Source organism: Oncorhynchus nerka, linkage group LG17 (genome assembly GCF_034236695.1).
Source record: "Oncorhynchus nerka isolate Pitt River linkage group LG17, Oner_Uvic_2.0, whole genome shotgun sequence".
NCBI lineage: Eukaryota > Metazoa > Chordata > Actinopteri > Salmoniformes > Salmonidae > Oncorhynchus > Oncorhynchus nerka.
This window is the reverse complement of record NC_088412.1, coordinates 465128-488348: the sequence shown is the minus strand read 5'-3', so window position 1 is coordinate 488348 and position 23221 is coordinate 465128. Positions and strand designations below refer to the sequence as shown.

Below are 23221 nucleotides of genomic sequence, written 5' to 3'. Positions count from 1 at the left end.
GTAATGGTAGTGATAGTAATATTAGTAGTAATGGTAGTGATAGTAATATTAGTAGTAATGGTAGTGATAGTAATATTAGTAGTAATGGTTGTGATATTAGTGATAGTAATGGTAGTGATAGTAGTGATAGTAATATTAGTAGTAATGGTAGTGATAGTAATATTAGTAGTAATGGAAGTGATAGTAATATTAGTAGTAATGGTTGTGATATAGTAATATTAGTAGTAATGTAGTAGTGATAGTAATGGTAGTGATAGTAGTGATAGTAGTAATGGTAGTGATAGTAATATTAGTAGTAATGGTAGTGATAGTAATATTAGTAGTAATGGTAGTGATAGTAGTGATAGTAGTAATGGTAGTGATAGTAATATTAGTAGTAATGTGATAGTAATATTAGTAGTAATGGTAGTGATAGTAATATTAGTAGTAATGGTAGTGATAGTAGTGATAGTAATGGTAGTGATAGTAGTGATAGTAGTAATGGTAGTGATAGTAATATTAGTAGTAATGGTAGTGATAGTAATATTAGTAGTAATGGTTGTGATATTAGTGATAGTAGTGATAGTAATATTAGTAGTAATGGTAGTGATAGTAATATTAGTAGTAATGGTAGTGATAGTAATATTAGTAGTAATGGTAGTGATAGTAATATTAGTAGTAATGGTAGTGATAGTAGTGAGTAGTAATGGTAGTGATAGTAGTGATAGTAGTAATGGTAGTGATAGTAATATTAGTAGTAATGGTAGTGATAGTAATATTAGTAGTAATGGTTGTGATATTAGTAGTAATGGTTGTGATATTAGTAGTAATGGTAGTGATAGTAGTTAGTAGTAATGGTAGTGATAGTAATATTAGTAGTAATGGTAGTGATAGTAATATTAGTAGTAATGGTAGTGATAGTAATATTAGTAGTAATGGTTGTGATAGTAATATTAGTAGTAATGGTAGTGATAGTAGTGATAGTAATGGTAGTGATAGTAGTAATAGTAATGGTAGTAGTAATGGTAGTGATAGTAGTGATAGTAATGGTAGTGATAGTAATATTAGTAGTAATGGTAGTGATAGTAATATTAGTAGTAATGGTAGTGATAGTAGTAATGGTAGTGATAGTAGTATTAGTAGTAATGGTAGTGATAGTAATATTAGTAGTAATGGTAGTGATAGTAGTGATAGTAATGGTAGTGATAGTAATATTAGTAGTAATGGTAGTAATATTAGTAGTAATGGTAGTAATATTAGTAGTAATGATAGTAATATTAGTAGTAATGGTAGTGATAGTAATATTAGTAGTAATGGTAGTGATAGTAATATTAGTAGTAATGGTTGTGATATTAGTAGTAATGGTAGTGATAGTAATGGTAGTGATAGTAGTGATAGTAATGGTAGTGATAGTAGTGATAGTAATATTAGTAGTAATGGTAGTGATAGTAATATTAGTAGTAATGGAAGTGATAGTAATATTAGTAGTAATGGTTGTGATAGTAATATTAGTAGTAATGGTAGTGATAGTAGTGATAGTAATGGTAGTGATAGTAGTGATAGTAGTAATGGTAGTGATAGTAATATTAGTAGTAATGGTTGTGATAGTAATATTAGTAGTAATGGTAGTGATATTAGTAGTAATGGTAGTGATATTAGTAGTAATGGTAGTGATATTAGTAGTAATGGTAGTGATAGTAATATTAGTAGTTCCTCTCATAGGAACATGAATAAGATGAATTTGTGCGGAGGAGGAGTCTCGAGTTTTGCCATCAGCTGGAAGACAGTTTTTGGTCAGTGTCAGTGGAGGAAAGGGAGTGCGAAGGGACGTTGAAAGACGACCCTCAGTCTTCTCCCTCCGCTGAGACTGGCCATCAGATGGAAGACGGTGACCCTTTTTGGTCAGTGTCAGTGGAGGAAAGGGAGAGCGAAGGGACGTTGAGAGACGGACCCTCAGTCTTCTCCCTCCGCTGAGACTGGCCATCAGATGAGGCACCATCAGCCCAGTAAAATAAAAAGCAAATTATATAAATGTATGCTCACTCAGCTGTACCTCAACAGTACTACAACAACAGATCTATTACTGGTGTGATCATAAAGCCTACCTCACATTTCTATAGATTTTTTATTTATTTAAAAAAAATAGTCCGAACAGGGCAATTCTAGCAAAGCCAATATGAGGTGACAATGTATTTGCCTATAGCTTACTGCACAAACCTCATTGCTACGGTACTGTTTTTAATAGGTTAATGTTGCATAGGCTTACGTTTTTTTAAGTTGTATTTAAAAAAAATCTGAGTTGAAGATCTCAGCTTGCATTTTATCTCAAAGTGATCTTGACCCAGAAAAGGTTGGTGACCGCTGATCTAGTGACTCAGTAAACACACAACTGTGACACAGTAGATCATTGTTATTTAATCTGCTGCTGCCCATGGAAATATTCTCCACTCTCTCACATTTATACATGTTACATGTTTATATTATATGTTACCTGTTTATATTATATGTTACCTGTTTATATACAGTGGGGAGAACAAGTATTTGGTACACTGCCGATTTTTGCAGGTTTTCCTACTTACAAAGCATGTAGAGGTCTGTAATCCCCAAAGAATGATGTTTCCACCTCCATGCTTCACGGTTGGGATGGTGTTCTTGGGGTTGTACTTATCATTCTTCTTCCTCCAAACACGGCGAGTGGAGTTTAGACCAAAAAGCTCTATTTTTTACTTAATAATCATACAATGTGATTTTCTGGATTTTTGTTTTAGATTCCGTCTCTCACAGTTGAAGTGTACCTATGATAAAAATTACAGACCTCTACATGCTTTGTGAGTAGGAAAACCTGCAAAATCGGCAGTGTTTCAAATACTTGTTCTCCCCACTGTATGTTACATGTTTTATTCTCAACCTATTTTCACTGTTTCTAAACAGGTTCCAGAGAAGAAAGAGGAACTTGATATTTCTGTTTACTCTACTTTACACTTTCAGTATCAATGTGCTACTAACGTGTCAAGATGTGGATGAGGAATCTATCCACATACAGGTGCTACAAGTTGAGCCACTCCTCGTGGATACAGTACTTTTCTACCAACTGGTGTATACACCATGCCTATAGACCATGCCCACTAAAGTTAATGATCACACCTCTCCTTTTAAACTGAGGTGTGAGAGATGTGCGTCATTTACTTGAGCTGAGGTCGAGGTTGAGACACATTCAGTTGAGCAGTAGTCTTCTTCGCGGTGGTTTCCATTGATACTAATATCAGATAAAGAATACTAACAAGACATCGTAGAAAGAGAATACCAGACTAGTAATGGCTGCAGTTTCCTTGTCCAGATCTCCGAGAGTGTTCAGGAACTTGTCTCTGATCCTATTGAGTGGATCAGTCTCTCTGCTCCTGTGGATGGCTCTCAGACGTCCGCTGGGCTCAGACAGGGGTCCTGTCCCCGCTGCAGACCTCCTCCCCTCGGACTACGCTGCCGACCTGCAGGCCTGCTCAGCCATAATCCGAGGAGACATGGAGGGTCTGGAGAGGGAGCAGCTCAGCCTCCTGCTGAAGACCAAGAAGAAGCAGCAGCTGCTTTCAGAGGAGTTCTACCACAATGTAACTCAGGACTGTCAGAGGTACGTTGCAGACAGAGGGTTCATCACCGTTCCTCTGAGCCAGGAGGAAAAGGAGTTCCCCATCGCCTACTCCATGGTCATCCACGAGAAGATTGAGATGTTTGAGAGGCTCCTGCGTGCTTTGTACACTCCTCAGAACGTCTACTGCGTCCACATCGACCAGAAATCATCCGAGGACTTCAGGAGTGCAGTGAGAGCTATTGTTTCCTGCCTACCCAATGTGTTTGTGGCCAGTAAGATAGAGAGCGTGATCTACGCCTCCTGGTCCAGAGTGCAGGCTGACCTGAACTGTATGGAGGACCTGCTAAAGTCACCTGTCCAGTGGAGGTACCTTCTCAACACCTGTGGAACCGACTTCCCCATTAAGACCAACGCTGAGATGGTTCAGGCCCTCAAGCTGCTGAACGGAAAGAACAGCATGGAGTCAGAGGTCACCAACGGCTACAAGAAGGGCAGATGGCAGTTCCACCACAACGTCACCAACACCGTGGTCAGGACAGAGGTTAAGAAGACCCCTCCACCAATCAACACCCCCATGTTCTCTGGCAACGCCTACTTCGTGGTATCCAGAGCCTTCGTCCGTCACGTGATGAAGAGTCAGGAGGTCCGGGTTCTGCTGGAGTGGGAGAAGGACACCTATAGTCCTGATGAACACCTGTGGGCCACTCTGCAGCGCATGCCCGCTGTCCCAGGCTCCAACCCCTCCAACAGTAAGTACCAGCAGTCTGATATGAACTCCATAGCCAGGGTAGTGAGGTGGAGCTACCTGGCTGGGGATGTGAGGAGCGGAGCCCCCTACCCCCACTGCTCCGGGACCTACAGGAGAGCTGTGTGTGTCTATGGAGCTGGAGACCTGCAGTGGCTCCTAAACCAACACCACCTTATCGCTAACAAGTTTGACCCCGAGGTGGATGATGTGGCAATCAGGTGTCTGGAGTCATACCTGCGCTTTAAAGCAACACACAGTGTATCAATAAGGACAGTGGAATCTGGGAATATCTTACAAAAACTATGAAAAGGTTGTAAAATACAACCGTGTAGCTGTTTTTACCCCTTTAACTCTATTCTCAAACGGCTAGAGCGTGTTTTTATTTCTGATTTATACTGTATATTTCTGATGTTAAATGTAAGAGGGTTGTAAATAAAAATGTAGTTTTTCTTAGATGCTGGGGTTTGCACTGTATCGGTGTGATTGCTATGAATATTCCAGACATACACCATCCTGTAGTCTTTAATTAGTACTGCATCTACTGCATTTTTCACTGTTTCTAAACAGGTTCCAGAGAACAAAGAGGAACTTGATATTTCTGTTTACTCTACACTTTACACTTTCAGTATCAATGTGCTACTGACGTGTCAAGATGTGGATGAGGAATCTATCCACATACAGGTACTACAAGTTGGATCTTGTACTTCAGCTCATGAAACCCTTTACATGCTGAGTTGATATTATTTGTTCAGTATATTTATATATAGATTGAACAGAAATCTGCCATTCAGCACACGCCTTTATGCAAAGTGGCTTTACAGTCAGAAATGTTCTTACTCATGTAGAAGCAGCTCGTCTTCTCTGTTACTTAAGATATTGTTTAACATTAGAGCGGCTTTAATTAAAATCCAAACACCAAGGTATTAAGGCAGCTTTTTCATTTGACTCCTCATTTAAGAGTAGTTTTTTTGTTGGAACCATGCCATTTTTTACTGTAGAATTCCTAAGACATGATTGTAACTAATTTGAGTCAAACATGAAACTAAACCCAGTCTTACCCTGTAATGTATTGTTAGTATAGTATATCGTGTAATAACAATATGTTTTCTATGCCAACTACTGTGGTAAGTTTTTGTTTTTTTCTGTTGTACTTGAAAAATTCTTCCTAATGAATAAAGACACATTTTTTGGTTTTTTACTTTAGAGAAATAATGTACAAGAACGTCCCCTCCAAAAACACTTGGCAAAAACCAAACATCCTGATTGACAGTAAGACTGGTATCACATTCCAGCATCAACCAGTATCTCTTTAGGTTCTCTGTTTTCACAAGGTATACACAACTCGCTACAGACAGACAGAATCTGGTTGATCCAGACAGATGACAGATGACTTTTTCATGTAGGATTCTTTCAAAGACATTAGCAGTAAAGCGTTTCCTGGTGCTGTGAAACCTACTCTGTGGAGTCATGTGACCAAAAAAATAAGGATCAAATAAAAAATATAAAAATATATATTAATCTTTGTCCTTTCTCACCTGTTGAATATAAATATATATTTAAATGTAATGAAGAACAAGCATTAACCCTCAGTAACAGATTGCCTTAAATACATTGCAGATACAAAAAGTAACTATGACATCAACATTTCTATGTTTGGCTTGATACATAAAAGGTTACAGAGCACGGTGGAAGAGAGAGGGAGAGAGTGGGTTGCAACAATGAGAGAGGGAGAGAGAGGGAGAGAGAGGGTTGCAACAATGAGAGAGGGAGAGAGAGGGTTGCAACAATGAGAGAGGGTTGCAACAATGAGAGAGGGAGGAGAGAGAGGGTTGCAACAATGAGAGAGGGAGAGAGAGAGTGGGTTGCAACAATGAGAGAGGGAGAGAGAGGGAGAGAGAGGGTTGCAACAATGAGAGAGGGAGAGAGAGGGTTGCAACAATGAGAGAGGGAGAGAGAGGGAGAGAGAGGGTTGCAACAATGAGAGGAAGAAGAGGGTTGCAACAATGAGAGAGGAGAGAGAGTGGGTTGCAACAATGAGAGAGGGAGAGAGAGGGTTGCAACAATGAGAGAGGGAGAGAGAGGGAGAGAGAGGGTCGCAACAATGACCAAAGGCGAGTTAGAGGGTTGTAACAAAGTAACAGGGAGAATGGTCTCAGAAAGGTACTTGTCTTCTCCTGCACCTGGGCTCTCTAAGTCTCTCCAGTTGCAACACACATTATCAACAGTAAAGGCTGATCAGCTGTGGTTCTGAACATTCGTCATCGGTCTGGAGCTGTGCAGGGCAGACAGAGCAGAGCTAGCAAGCCGCCCAGGTAGTCTTACTCTGTCTCTGGCATGGCTGCCATCTCCACTCTGACGGGTTTCTCCTGGTCGAGCCTGTGGAAAGAGAATAATCGTCAAAGCTCTGGGACTGGAACCAAACCCCTAACTGGCCTCCAATATACTAAGTATAACACCATGAGGACTGGAACCTAACCCCTAACTGACCCCCACTATACTAAGTATAACACCATGAGGACTGGAACCAAACCCCTAACTGACCTCCACTATACTAAGTAGAAGAACACCATGAGGACTGGAACCAAACCCCTAACTGACCTCCACTATACTAAGTATAACACCATGAGTACTGGAACCAAACCCCTAACGGCCCCCCCTATACTAAGTAGAACACTGTGAGTACTGGAACCAAATCCCTAACTGACCCCCACTATACTAAGAAGTAGAACACCATGGGGACTGGAACCTAACCAACCTCCACTATACTAAGAAGTAGAACACCATGAGGACTGGAACCAAACCCCTAACTGACCCCCACTATACTAAGTAGAACACTGTGAGTACCGGAACCAAACCCATAACTGACCACCACTATACTAAGTATAACACCATGAGGACTGGAACCAAACCCCTAACTGACCACCACTATACTAAGTAGAAGAACACCATGAGGACTGGAACCAAACCCCTAACTGACCTCCACTATACTAAGTAGAAGAACACCATGAGGACTGGAACCAAACCCCTAACTGACCACCACTATACTAAGTATAACACCATGAGTACTGGAACCAAACCCCTAACTGACCACCACTATACTAAGTAGAAGAACACCATGAGGACTGGAACCAAACCCCTAACTGACCTCCACTATACTAAGAAGAACACTGAGTACTGGAACCAAACCCCTAACTGACCACCACTATACTAAGTATAACACCATGAGTACTGGAACCAAACCCCTAACTGACCTCCACTATACTAAGTAGAAGAACACCATGAGGACTGGAACCAAACCCCTAACTGACCTCCACTATACTAAGTAGAAGAACACCATGAGGACTGGAACCAAACCCCTAACTGACCACCACTATACTAAGTATAACACCATGAGTACTGGAACCAAACCCCTAACTGACCTCCACTATACTAAGTAGTATAACACCATGAGGACTGGAACCAAACCCCTAACTGACCTCCACTATACTAAGTAGAAGAACACCATGAGGACTGGAACCAAACCCCTAACTGACCACCACTATACTAAGTATAACACCATGAGGACTGGAACCAAACCCCTAACTGACCTCCACTATACTAAGTAGAAGAACACCATGAGGACTGGAACCAAACCCCTAACTGACCTCCACTATACTAAGTATAACACCATGAGGACTGGAACCAAACCCCTAACTGACCTCCACTATACTAAGTAGAATAACACCATGAGGACTGGAACCAAACCCCTAACTGACCTCCACTATACTAAGTAGAAGAACACCATGAGGACTGGAACCAAACCCCTAACTGACCACCACTATACTAAGTATAACACCATGAGTACTGGAACCAAACCCCTAACTGACCACCACTATACTAAGTAGAAGAACACCATGAGGACTGGAACCAAACCCCTAACTGACCTCCACTATACTAAGTAGAAGAACACCATGAGGACTGGAACCAAACCCCTAACTGACCACCACTATACTAAGTATAACACCATGAGTACTGGAACCAAACCCCTAACTGACCTCCACTATACTAAGTAGAAGAACACCATGAGTACTGGAACCAAACCCCTAACTGACCTCTATTATACTAAGTATAACACCATGAGGACTGGAACCAAACCCCTAACTGACCACCACTATACTAAGTATAACACCATGAGGACTGGAACCAAACCCCTAACTGACCTCCACTATACTAAGTAGTATAACACCATGAGGACTGGAACCAAACCCCTAACTGACCTCCACTATACTAAGTAGAAGAACACCATGAGGACTGGAACCAAACCCCTAACTGACCACCACTATACTAAGTATAACACCATGAGGACTGGAACCAAACCCCTAACTGACCTCCACTATACTAAGTAGAAGAACACCATGAGGACTGGAACCAAACCCCTAACTGACCTCCACTATACTAAGTATAACACCATGAGGACTGGAACCAAACCCCTAACTGACCTCCACTATACTAAGTAGAAGAACACCATGAGGACTGGAACCAAACCCCTAACTGACCTCCACTATACTAAGTAGAAGAACACCATGAGGACTGGAACCAAACCCCTAACTGACCACCACTATACTAAGTATAACACCGTGGGGACTGGAACCGAACAGACGTGGACAAAAGTTTTGAGAATGAGTTTTGAGAATGAGACAAATATAAATTTTCACAAAGTCTGCTGCCTCAGTTTGTATGATGGCAATTTGCATATTGTCCAGAATGTTATGAAGAGTGATCAGATGAATGGCAATTAATTGCAAAGTCCCTCTGTGCCAATTGAATTAACTGAATCCCCACAAAACATTTCCACTGAATTTCAGCCCTGCCACAAAAGGACCAGCTGACATCATGTCAGTGATTCTCTTGTTAACACAGGGGTGAGTGTTGATAAGGACAAGGCTGGAGATCACACTGTCATGCTTATTGAGTTTGAATAACAGACTGGAAGCTTCAAATGGAGGGTGGTGCTTGGAATCATTGTTCTTCCTCTGTCAACCATGGTTACCTGCAATGAAACACATGCCGTCATCATTGCTTTGCATAAAAAGGGCTTCACAGGCAAGGATATTGCTGCCAGTAAGATCGCACCTAAATCAACCATTTATCGGATCATCAAGAACTTCAAGGATAGCGGTTCAATTGTTGTGAAGAAGGTTTCAGGGTGCCCAAGAAAGTCCAGCAAGCGCTAGGACCGTCTCCTAAAGTTGAATCAGCTGCGGGATCGGGGCACCACCAGTACAGAGCTTGCTCAGGAATGGCAGCAGGCAGGTGTGAGTGCATCTGCACGCACAGCGAGGTGAAGACTTTTGGAGAATGGCCTGGTGTCAAGAAGGCAGCAAAGAAGCCACTTCTCGAGGAGAAACATCAGGGACAGACTGATATTCTGCAAAAGGTACAGGGATTGGACTGCTGAGGACTGGGGTAAAGTCATTTTCTCTGATGAATCCCCTTTCCGATTGTTTGGGACATCCGGAAAAATGCTTGTCCGGAGAAGACAAGGTGAGCGCTACCATCAGTCCTGTGTCATGCCAACAGTAAAGCATCCCGAGACCATTCATGTGTGGGGTTGCTTCTCAGCCAAGGGAGTGGGCTCACTCACAATTTTGCCTAAGAACACAGCCATGAATAAAGAATGGAACCAACACATCCTCCGAGATCAACTTCTCCCAACCATCAAGGAACTGTTTGGTGACGAACTACGCCTTTTCCAGCATGATGGAGCACCTTGCCATAAGGCAAAAGTGATAAATAAGTGCCTCTGGGAACAAAACATTGATATTTTGGGTGCATGGCCAGGAAACTCCCCAGACCTTAATCCCATTGAGAACTTGTGGTCAATCCTCAAGAGGCGGGTGGACCAACTAAACCCCGGGTGGACAAACAAAATTCAATGACTATGCAAGAATAGGCTGCCATCAGTCAGGTCTTGAAAAAGAGGGGTCAACACTGCAAATAGTGACTCTTTGCATCAACTTCATGTAATTGTCAATAAAAGCCTTTGACACTTATGAAATGCTTGTAATTATACTTCAGTATTCCATTGTAACATCTGACAAAATGATCTAAAGACACTGAAGCAGCAAACTTTGTGGAAATTAATAATTGTGTCATTCTCAAAACATTTGGTCACGACTGTAGAGAGAATTATTTATTTCAGCTTTTATTTCTTTCATCACATTCCCAGTGGGTCAGAAGTTTACATACACTCAATTAGTATTTGGTAGCATCACCTTTAAATTGTTTAATGCAGTCTGGTATAGAGATAGACCTACTCTTTAATGCAGTCTGGTATAGAGATAGACTACATAGACCTACTCTTTAATGCAGTCTGGTATAGAGATAGACCTACTCTTTAATGCAGTCTGGTATAGAGATAGACCTACTCTTTAATGCAGTCTGGTATAGAGATATACTACATAGACCTACTCTTTAATGCAGTCTGTTACAGAGATATACTACATAGACCTACTCTTTAATGCAGTCTGGTATAGAGATATACTACATAGACCTACTCTTTAATGCAGTCTGGTATAGAGATATACTACATAGACCTACTCTTTAATGCAGTCTGGTATAAAGATAGACCTACTCTTTAATGCAGTCTGGTATAGAGATATACTACATAGACCTACTCTTTAATGCAGTCTGGCAGTCATAGACCTACTCTTTAATGCAGTCTGGTATAAGATAGACCTACTCTTTAATGCAGTCTGGTATAGAGATATACTACATAGACCTACTCTTTAATGCAGTCTGGTATAAAGATAGACCTACTCTTTAATGCAGTCTGGTATAGAGATATACTACATAGACCTACTCTTTAATGCAGTCTGGTATAGAGATAGACCTAATCTTTAATGCAGTCTGGTATAGAGATATACTACATAGACCTACTCTTTAATGCAGTCTGGTATAGAGATATACTACATAGACCTACTCTTTAATGCAGTCTGGTATAGAGATATACTACATAGACCTAATCTTTAATGCAGTCTGGTATAGAGATAGACCTACTTTAATGCATAGAGATATACTACATAGACCTACTCTTTAATGCAGTCTGGTATAGAGATAGACCTACTCTTTAATGCAGTCTGGTATAGAGATATACTACATAGACCTACTCTTTAATGCAGTCTGGTATAGAGATATACTACATAGACCTACTCTTTAATGCAGTCTGGTATAGAGATATACTACATAGACCTACTCTTTAATGCAGTCTGATATAGAGATATACTACATAGACCTACTCTTTAATGCAGTCTGGTATAGAGATAGACCTACTCTTTAATGCAGTCTGGTATAGAGATAGACCAACTCTTTAATGCAGTCTGGTATAGAGATATACTACATAGACCTACTCTTTAATGCAGTCTGGTATAGAGATATACTACATAGACCTAATCTTTAATGCAGTCTGGTATAGAGATAGACCTACTCTTTAATGCAGTCTGGTATAGAGATATACTACATAGACCTACTCTTTAATGCAGTCTGGTATAGAGATATACTACATAGACCTAATCTTTAATGCAGTCTGGTATAGAGATAGACCTACTCTTTAATGCAGTCTGATATAGAGATATACTACATAGACCTACTCTTTAATGCAGTCTGGTATAGAGATAGACCTACTCTTTAATGCAGTCTGATATAGAGATATACTACATAGACCTACTCTTTAATGCAGTCTGGTATAGAGATAGACCTAATCTTTAATGCAGTCTGGTATAGAGATAGACCTACTCTTTAATGCAGTCTGGTATAGAGATAGACCTACTCTTTAATGCAGTCTGGTATAGAGATAGACCTACTCTTTAATGCAGTCTGGTATAGAGATAGACCTACTCTTTAATGCAGTCTGGTATAGAGATAGACCAACTCTTTAATGCAGTCTGGTATAGAGATATACTACATAGACCTACTCTTTAATGCAGTCTGGTATAGAGATAGACTACATAGACGTACTCTTTAATGCAGTCTGGTATAGAGATAGACCTACTCTTTAATGCAGTCTGGTATAGAGATAGACCTACTCTTTAATGCAGTCTGGTATAGAGATATACTACATAGACCTACTCTTTAATGCAGTCTGGTATAGAGATATACTACATAGACCTACTCTTTAATGCAGTCTGGTATAGAGATAGACCTACTCTTTAATGCAGTCTGGCACAGAGATATACTACATAGACCTACTCTTTAATGCAGTCTGGTATAGAGATAGACCTACTCTTTAATGCAGTCTGGTATAGAGATATACTACATAGACCTACTCTTTAATGCAGTCTGGTATAGAGATATACTACATAGACCTACTCTTTAATGCAGTCTGGTATAGAGATATACTACATAGACCTACTCTTTAATGCAGTCTGGTATAGAGATATACTACATAGACCTACTCTTTAATGCAGTCTGGACCTACTCTTTATAGAGATATACTGCACATAGACCTACTCTTTAATGCAGTCTGGCACAGAGATATACTACATAGACCTACTCTTTAATGCAGTCTGGTATAGAGATAGACCTACTCTTTAATGCAGTCTGGTATAGAGATAGACCTACTCTTTAATGCAGTCTGGCACAGAGATATACTACATAGACCTACTCTTTAATGCAGTCTGGTATAGAGATATACTACATAGACCTACTCTTTAATGCAGTCTGGTATAGAGATATACTACATATACCTACTCTTTAATGCAGTCTGGTATAGAGATAGACCTACTCTTTAATGCAGTCTGGTATAGAGATATACTACATAGACCTATTCTTTAATGCAGTCTGGTATAGAGATATACTACATAGACCTACTCTTTAATGCAGTCTGGTATAGAGATATACTACATAGACCTACTCTTTAATGCAGTCTGGTATAGAGATATACTACATAGACCTACTCTTTAATGCAGTCTGGTATAGAGATATACTACATAGACCTACTCTTTAATGCAGTCTGGCACAGAGATATACTACATAGACCTACTCTTTAATGCAGTCTGGTATAGAGATATACTACATAGACCTACTCTTTAATGCAGTCTGGCACAGAGATATACTACATAGACCTACTCTTTAATGCAGTCTGGTATAGAGATAGACCTACTCTTTAATGCAGTCTGGTATAGAGATAGACCTACTCTTTAATGCAGTCAGGCACAGAGATATACTACATAGACCTACTCTTTAATGCAGTCTGGTATAGAGATATACTACATAGACCTACTCTTTAATGCAGTCTGGTATAGAGATACACTACATAGACCTACTCTTTAATGCAGTCTGGTATAGAGATATACTACATAGACCTACTCTTTAATGCAGTCTGGTATAGAGATATACTACATAGACCTACTCTTTAATGCAGTCTGGTATAGAGATATACTACATAGACCTACTCTTTAATGCAGTCTGGTATAGAGATATACTACATAGACCTACTCTTTAATGCAGTCTGGTATAGAGATATACTACATAGACCTACTCTTTAATGCAGTCTGGTATAGAGATAGACCTACTCTTTAATGCAGTCTGATATACCTACATCTAATCTTTATAGAGATATACTACATAGACCTACTCTTTAATGCAGTCTGGTATAGAGATAGATAGACCTACTCTTTAATGCAGTCTGGTATAGAGATATACTACATAGACCTACTCTTTAATGCGGTCTGGTACAGAGATATACTACATAGACCTACTCTTTAATGCAGTCTGGTATAGAGATAGACCTACTCTTTAATGCAGTCTGGTATAGAGATAGACCTACTCTTTAATGCAGTCTGGTATAGAGATAGACCTACTCTTTAATGCAGTCTGGCACAGAGATATACTACATAGACCTACTCTTTAATGCAGTCTGGTATAGAGATAGACCTACTCTTTAATGCAGTCTGGTATAGAGATAGACCTACTCTTTAATGCAGTCAGGCACAGAGATATACTACATAGACCTACTCTTTAATGCAGTCTGGTATAGAGATATACTACATAGACCTACTCTTTAATGCAGTCTGGTATAGAGATACACTACATAGACCTACTCTTTAATGCAGTCTGGTATAGAGATATACTACATAGACCTACTCTTTAATGCAGTCTGGTATAGAGATATACTACATAGACCTACTCTTTAATGCAGTCTGGTATAGAGATATACTACATAGACCTACTCTTTAATGCAGTCTGGTATAGAGATATACTACATAGACCTACTCTTTAATGCAGTCTGGTATAGAGATATACTACATAGACCTACTCTTTAATGCAGTCTGGTATAGAGATAGACCTACTCTTTAATGCAGTCTGGTATAGAGATATACTACATAGACCTACTCTTTAATGCAGTCTGGTATAGAGATATACTACATAGACCTACTCTTTAATGCAGTCTGGTATAGAGATATACTACATAGACCTACTCTTTAATGCAGTCTGGTATAGAGATATACTACATAGACCTACTCGTTAATGCAGTCTGGTATAGAGATAGACCTACTCTTTAATGCAGTCTGGCACAGAGATATACTACATAGACCTACTCTTTAATGCAGTCTGGTATAGAGATAGACCTACTCTTTAATGCAGTCTGGTATAGAGATAGACCTACTCTTTAATGCAGTCTGGTATAGAGATATACTACATAGACCTACTCTTTAATGCAGTCTGGTATAGAGATAGACCTACTCTTTAATGCAGTCTGGTATAGAGATAGACCTACTCTTTAATGCAGTCTGGCACAGAGATATACTACATAGACCTACTCTTTAATGCAGTCTGGTATAGAGATAGACCTACTCTTTAATGCAGTCTGGTATAGAGATAGACCTACTCTTTAATGCAGTCTGGTATAGAGATATACTACATAGACCTACTCTTTAATGCAGTCTGGTATAGAGATATACTACATAGACCTACTCTTTAATGCAGTCTGGTATAGAGATAGACCTACTCTTTAATGCAGTCTGGCACAGAGATATACTACATAGACCTACTCTTTAATGCAGTCTGGTATAGAGATATACTACATAGACCTACTCTTTAATGCAGTCTGGTATAGAGATAGACCTACTCTTTAATGCAGTCTGGTATAGAGATATACTACATAGACCTACTCTTTAATGCAGTCTGGTATAGAGATATACTACATAGACCTACTCTTTAATGCAGTCTGGTATAGAGATAGACCTACTCTTTAATGCAGTCTGGCACAGAGATATACTACATAGCTCTTTAATGCAGTCTGGTATAGAGATAGACCTACTCTTTAATGCAGTCTGGTACAGAATGGACCTACTCTTTAATGCAGTCTGGCACAGAGATATACTACATAGACCTACTCTTTAATGCAGTCTGGTATAGATATACTACATAGACCTACTCTTTAATGCAGTCTGGTATAGAGATATACTACATAGACCTATGCAGTCTTTAATGCAGTCAGACCTATCTTTATGGCACAGAGATATACTACATAGACCTACTCTTTAATGCAGTCTGGTATAGAGATAGACCTTTAATGCAGTCTTTAAGATAGACCTACTCTTTAATGCAGTCTGGTATAGAGATATACTACATAGACCTACTCTTTAATGCAGTCTGGTATAGAGATAGACTTACTCTTTAATGCAGTCTGATATAGAGATATACTACATAGACCTACTCTTTAATGCAGTCTGGTATAGAGATAGACTTACTCTTTAATGCAGTCTGGTATAGAGATATACTACATAGACCTACTCTTTAATGCAGTCTGGTATAGAGACGTACTCCATAGGAACCAGTTCAGAAAGGTCTGTCAAGTTGAACACAAATTGGATCTTCTGGCTGAACTTTGAGCTGAAACAAGGAAAGCAGAAGACATTTAGGGAATGATCTGATAGGTCTTTATTTTCCAACATCTTAATTATGAAAACAGAGGCACCTACTGTACCTTATGAAAGGTTATTACCTACCTTATAAAGGGTTTGGTGACGGTTATGAAGAAGAGTTATAACACATGACCACCTACCTTATAAAGGGTTTGGTGATGGTTATGAAGAAGAGTTATAACACAGGACCACCTACCTTATAAAGGGTTTGGTGATGGTTATGAAGAAGAGTTATAACACAGGACCACCTACCTTATAAAGGGTTTGGTGATGGTTATGAAGAGTTATAACACATGACCACCACCTTATGGTTTGGGATGGTTATGAAGAAGAGTTATAACACATGACCACCTTCCTTATAAAGGGTTTGGTGATGGTTATGAAGAAGAGTTATAACACATGACCACCTACCTTATAAAGGGTTTGGTGAGGGCCAGGAGGGTGCGGATAAACCAGGAGGGGTGGACAATAATCAACGACTTCAAATTCTTCCTTAACCTGAAAGAGGAGAAAGGGCATGTCCTTAGTGAACAGCCAATGGTTGGGCAAAGGGCATGTCCTTAGTGAACAGCCAATGGTTGGGCAATGGGCATGTCCTTAGTGAACAGCCAATGGTTGGGCAATGGGCATGTCCTTAGTGAACAGCCAATGGTTGGGCAATGGGCATGTCCTTAGTGCACAGCCAATGGTTGGGCAGCCAATGGTTGGGCAATGGGCATGTCCTTAGTGAACAGCCAATGGTTGGGCAATGGGCATGTCCTTAGTGAACAGCCAATGGTTGGGCAATGGGCATGTCCTTAGTGCACAGCCAATGGTTGGGCAGCCAATGGTTGGGCAATGGGCATGTCCTTAGTGAACAGCCAATGGTTGGGCAATGGGCATGTCCTTAGTGAACAGCCAATGGTTGGGCAATGGGCATGTCCTCAGTGAACAGCCAATGGTTGAACAGCCAATGGTTGGGCAATGGGCATGTCCTTAGTGAACAGCCAATGGTTGGGCAATGGGCATCACCAGTTGTTTAGGCAATGGGCATCACCAGTTGTTTAGGCAATGGGCATCACCAGTTGCTTAGGCAATGGGCATCCCCAGCTGCTTAGGCAATGGGCATCCCCAGTTGTTTAGGCAATGGGCATCCCCAGTTGCTTAGGCAATGGGCATCCCCAGCTGCTTAGGCAATGGGCATCCCCAGTTGTTTAGGCAATGGGCATCCCCAGCTGCTTAGGCAATGGGCATCCCCAGTTGTTTAGGCAATGGGCATCACCAGCTGCTTAGGCAATGGGCATGATCCGAATGCCAAATCTTTGATAGGTGTAAGTAATATCTTTTTTTACATTTATTTTTTCATTTCACCTTTATTTAACCAGGTAGGCCAGTTGAGAACAAGTTTTCATTTACAACTGTGACCTGGCCAAGATAAACAAAGCAGCGCGACACAAACAAGAGTTAAACAAACAAACATACAGTCAATAACACAATAGAAACATCTATGTACAGTGTGTGCAAATGTAGAAGAGTAGGGAGGTAAGGCAATAAATAGGCCATAGTGGTGAAAATAATTACAATTTAGCATTAACACTGGAGTGATAGATGTGTAGAAGATGATGTGCGAGTAGAGATACTGGGGTGCAAAAGAGCAAGAACCTAAATAATAATATGGGGATGAGGTAGTTGGGTGGGTTATTTACAGATGGGCTGTGTACAGGTACAGTGATCGGTAAGCTTCTCTGACAGCTGATGCTTAAAGTTAGTGAGGGAGATGTAAGTCTCCAGCTTCAGTGATTTTTGCAATTCGTTCCAGTCATTGGCAGCAGAGAACTGGAAGGAAAGGCGGCCCAAGGAAGTGTTGGCTTTGGGGATGACCAGTGAAATACACCTGCTGGAGCGCATACTACAGGTGGGTGTTGCTTTGGTGACCAGTGAGCTGAGATAAGGCGGTATCTTTACCTAGCAAAGACTTGTAGATGACCTGGAGCCAGTGGGTTTGGCGACGAATATGTAGCGAGAGCCAGCCAACGAGAGCATACAGGTCACAGTCTATACAGGTCATTCATAGTATATGGGGCTTTGATGATGAAACGGATGGCACTGTGATAGACTACATTCAGTATGCTGAGTAGAGTGTTGGAGGATATTTTGTAAATGACATCGCAGAAGTCAAGGATTGGTAGGATAGTCAGTTTTACGAGGGTATGTTTGGCAGCATGAGTGAAGGAGGCTTTGTTGCGAAGTAGGAAGCCAATTCTAGATTTAATTTTGGATTGGAGATGTTTAATGTGAGTCTGGAAGGAGAGTTTACAGTCTAACCAGACAACTAGGTATTTGTAGTTGTCCACATATTCTAAGTCAGAACCGTCCAGAGTAGTGATGCTAGTAGGGCGGGCGGGTAAGGGCAGCGAACGGTTGAAAAGCATGCATTTAGTTTTACTAGCGTTTAAGAGTAGTTGGAGGCCACGGAAGGAGAGTTGTATGACATTGAAGCTCATCTGGAGGTTAGTTAAGACAGTGTCCAAAGAAGGGCCAGAAGTATACAGAATGGTGTCGTCTACGTAGAGGTGGATCAGAGAATTACCAGCGGCAAGAGCGACATCATTGATGTATAGAGAGAAAATAGTCAGCCTGAGAATTGAACCCTGTGGCACCTCCATAGAGACTGCCAAAGGTCCGGACAACAGGCCGTCTGATTTGACACACTGTACTCTATTTGATAAGAAGTTGTGGAACCTGGCGAGGCAGTCATTTGAGAAAGGATATTGTGTACGCCGATAAGAATACGGTGATTGACAGAGTCGAAAGCCTTGGCCAGGTTGATGAAGACGGCTGCACAGTACTGTCTTTTATCGATGGCGGTTATGATATCGTTTAGGACCTTGAGCGTGGCTGATGTGCACCCATGACCAGCTCTGAAACCAGATTGCATAGTGGAGAAGGTACGGTGGGATTCGAAATGGTTGGTGATCTGTTTTTTTTTAACTTGGCTATCGAAGATTTTAGACAGGGCAGGGTAGGATAGATATAGGTCTGTAGCAGTTTGGGTCTAGAGTGTCTCCAACATTGAAGAGGGGAATGACCGCGGGAGCTTTCCAATCTCAGATAATAAGAAAGAGAGTTTGAACAGGCTAGTAATAGGGGTTGCAACAATGGACTTTACACACATACACCACTTATCTTAACGGTGTATGTTGTGGTAGAGCAGTGTGTTGTATTGTAGATATGTTGTGGTAGAGCAGTGTGTTGTAATGTAGATACAGTTGAAGTCAGAAGTTTACATACACTTAGTATGGAGTCATTAAAACTCATTTTTCAACCACTCCACAAATTTCTTGTTAACCTCTCTGCGCACGGAACCCGGTAGCGGGATGAAATTTGACAACATACGGTGATCGCCACATAAATAGTCATATTGAACATTCATGAAAATACAAGTGTCTCACATGTTTCGAAAGCCTAGAATCTTGCTAATCCAACTGTGTTGTCAGATTTAAAAAAGGATTTACTGCGAAAGAATACGATGCGATTATCTGAGGATAGATAACAGGTCTACTGGGTAACAGGTCAACTGGGTAACAGGTCAACTGGGTAACAGGTCTACTGGGTAACAGGTCTACTGGGTAACAGGTCTACTGGGTAACAGGTCTACTGGGTAACAGGTCTACTGGGTAACTGGTCTACTGGGTAACTGGTCTACTGGGTAACTGGTCTACTGGGTAACAGGTCTACTGGGTAACAGGTCTACTGGGTAACAGGTCTACTGGGTAACAGGCTACTGGGTAACAGGTCTACTGGGTAACAGGTCTACTGGGTAACTGGTCTACTGGGTAACAGGCTACTGGGTAACAGGTCTACTGGGTAACAGGTCTACTGGGTAACTGGTCTACTGGGTAACTGGTCTACTGGGTACCAGAGTAACTGGTCTACTGGGTAACAGGTCTACTGGGTAACATGTCTACTGGGTAACTGGTCTACTGGGTAACTGGTCTACTGGGTAACTGGTCTACTGGGTACCAGAGTAACTGGTCTACTGGGTAACAGGTCTACTGGGTACCAGAGTAACTGGTCTACTGGGTACCAGAGTAACTGGTCTACTGGGTAACAGGTCTACTGGGTAACTGGTCTACTGGGTAACAGGTCTACTGGGTACCAGAGTAACAGGTCTACTGGGTAACTGGTCTACTGGGTACCAGAGTAACAGGTCTACTGGGTAACTGGTCTACTGGGTACCAGGTCTACTGGGTACCAGGTCTACTGGGTACCAGGTCTACTGGGTACCAGAGTAACTGGTCTACTGGGTAACAGGTCTACTGGGTAACTGGTCTACTGGGTAACAGGTCTACTGGGTACCAGAGTAACAGGTCTACTGGGTACCAGAGTAACTGGTCTACTGGGTAACTGGTCTACTGGGTACCAGAGTAACTGGTCTACTGGGTAACTGGTCTACTGGGTACCAGAGTAACTGGTCTACTGCGCAACAGGTCTACTGGGTACCATGGTAACAAAATAACTGGGCTACTGGGTAACTGGTCTACTGCGCAACAGGTCTACTGGGTACCATGGTAACAAAATAACTGGGCTACTGGGTAACTGGTCTACTGCGCAACAGGTCTACTGGGTACCATGGTAACAAAATAACTGGGCTACTGGGTAACTGGTCTACTGCGCAACAGGTCTACTGGGTACCATGGTAGCAAAATAACTGGGCTACTGGGTTCCAGAGTAACTGGGCTACTATGTCTCACCTGCGGTCGATCTGCTGATAGCACTTCCTGAGCCAGCCCACACTGGGCATCTTCTTCCTGGACGTGGCGCCGTTCAGATACACTATCATATAGTTCTCTGCTACCAAGAGCTCCAAAGTGCCGATCACATACCTGATAACACACAACAACAGAGAGGGATGAGGGTTAGGTGACAGAGAGGGGTGAGGGTTAGGTGACAGAGAGGGCTGAGGGTTAGGTTAAAGAGAGGGCTGAGGGTTAGGTTAAAGAGAGGGCTGAGGGTTAGGTTAAAGAGAGGGCTGAGGGTTAGGTTACAGAGGGGTGAGGGTTAGGTTAAAGAGAGGGCTGAGGGTTAGGTTACAGAGAGGGGTGAGGGTTAGGTGACAGAGAGGGATGAGGGTTAGGTGACAGAGAGGGATGAGGGTTAGGTTAAAGAGAGGGCTGAGGGTTAGGTTAAAGAGAGGGCTGAGGGTTAGGTTAAAGAGAGGGCTGAGGGTTAGGTTACAGAGGGGTGAGGGTTAGGTTAAAGAGAGGGCTGAGGGTTAGCTTACAGAGTGCTGGGGGTTAGGTGACAGAGAGGGCTGAGGGTTAGGTTAAAGAGAGGGCTGAGGGTTAGGTTACAGAGGGGTGAGGGTTAGGTTAAAGAGAGGGCTGAGGGTTAGGTTACAGAGGGGTGAGGGTTAGGTTAAAGAGAGGGCTGAGGGTTAGGTTACAGAGAGGGGTGAGGGTTAGTTCAAAGAGAGGGGTGAGGGTTAGGTGACAGAGAGGGGTGAGGGTTAGGTTAAAGAAAGGGGTGAGGGTTAGGTTAAAAGAGAGGGGTGAGGGTTAGGTGACAGAGAGGGGTGAGGTTAGGTGACAGAGAGGGGTGAGGGTTAGGTGACAGAGAGGGGTGAGGGTTAGGTGACAGAGAGGGGTGAGGGTTAGGTGACAGAGAGGGGTGAGGGTTAGGTGACAGAGAGGGGTGAGGGTTAAGTTATAGAGATAATTGTCCACATCTGTTCACCTGTAGGGGAGGTGAGCGTTAAATGCGTCAGGTTATTGACTGAATATAGGCCTATAGCACTAGGGACCCACTGCATGTTAATATTAGATATATACATAGGCTACTACTACTACTACTACTACTACTACACAGATACAGGCTACTACTACTACTACTACTACTACACAGATACAGGCTACTACTACTACTACTACTACACAGATACAGGCTACTACTACTACTACTACTACACAGATACAGGCTACTACTACTACTACACAGATACAGGCTACTACTACTACTACACAGATACAGGCTACTACTACTACTATACAGATACAGGCTACTACTACTACTACACAGATACAGGCTACTACTACTACTACACAGATACAGGCTACTACTACTACTACTACTATACAGATACGGGCTACTACTACTACTACTACTATACAGATACAGGCTACTACTACTACTACTACTACTATACAGATACAGGCTACTACTACTACTACTACTACTACTATACAGATACAGGCTACTACTACTACTACTACTACTACTATACAGATACAGGCTACTACTACTACTACTACTACTATACAGATACAGGCTACTACTACTGCTACTACTACTATACAGATACAGGCTACTACTACACAGATACAGGCTACTACTACTACTACTACTACTACTACTACTACTACTACTATACAGATACAGGCTACTACTACTACTACACAGATACAGGCTACTACTACTACTACTACTATACAGATACAGGCTACTACTACTACTACTACTATACAGATACAGGCTACTACTACTGCTACTACTACACAGATACAGGCTACTACTACTACTACTACACAGATACAGGCTACTACTACTACTACTACTACACAGATACAGGCTACTACTACTACTACTACACAGATACAGGCTACTACTACTACTACTACTATACAGATACAGGCTACTACTACTACTACTACTATACAGATACAGGCTACTACTACTACTACACAGATACAGGCTACTACTACTACTACTACTACACAGATACAGGCTACTACTACTACTACTACTACACAGATACAGGCTACTACTACTACTACTACTACACAGATACAGGCTACTACTACTACTACTACTATACAGATACAGGCTACTACTACTACTACACAGATACAGGCTACTACTACTACTACTATACAGATACAGGCTACTACTACTACTACTATACAGATACAGGCTACTACTACTACTGCTACACAGATACAGGCTACTACTACTACTACTACTACT

General features: G+C 41.4%; 2 protein-coding genes across 2 annotated transcripts in view; one reads left to right on the top strand and one right to left on the bottom strand.

Moving 5' to 3' along the window:
* Positions 1-1369: 1369 nt before the first annotated feature.
* gcnt3 (glucosaminyl (N-acetyl) transferase 3, mucin type) lies at positions 1370-5535 on the top strand. The gene has a single exon (XM_029657351.2). It carries the CDS (start codon positions 3294-3296, stop codon positions 4617-4619), a length of 1326 nt encoding a protein of 441 aa, XP_029513211.1. The 5' UTR covers positions 1370-3293; the 3' UTR covers positions 4620-5535.
* Positions 5536-6302: 767 nt separating this feature from the next.
* bnip2 (BCL2 interacting protein 2) overlaps positions 6303-23221 on the bottom strand; it is a 104999-nt gene continuing 88080 nt past the window's right edge. The window contains exons 8-11 of the mRNA XM_065002808.1: positions 20953-21084; positions 16631-16717; positions 16089-16187; positions 6303-6689 (exon numbers count right to left, since the gene is read on the bottom strand). Of these exons, the coding sequence (XP_064858880.1) occupies positions 6632-6689; positions 16089-16187; positions 16631-16717; positions 20953-21084 (376 nt within the window). The 3' untranslated portion in view covers positions 6303-6631. The remainder of the gene's footprint in view (positions 6690-16088; positions 16188-16630; positions 16718-20952; positions 21085-23221) is intronic.

Coding starts and splice junctions, on each gene's coding strand:
- gcnt3 (XM_029657351.2), top strand. CDS start 3,294: ATGGCTGCAGTTTCCTTGTCCAGATCTCCGAGAGTGTTCAGGAACTTG.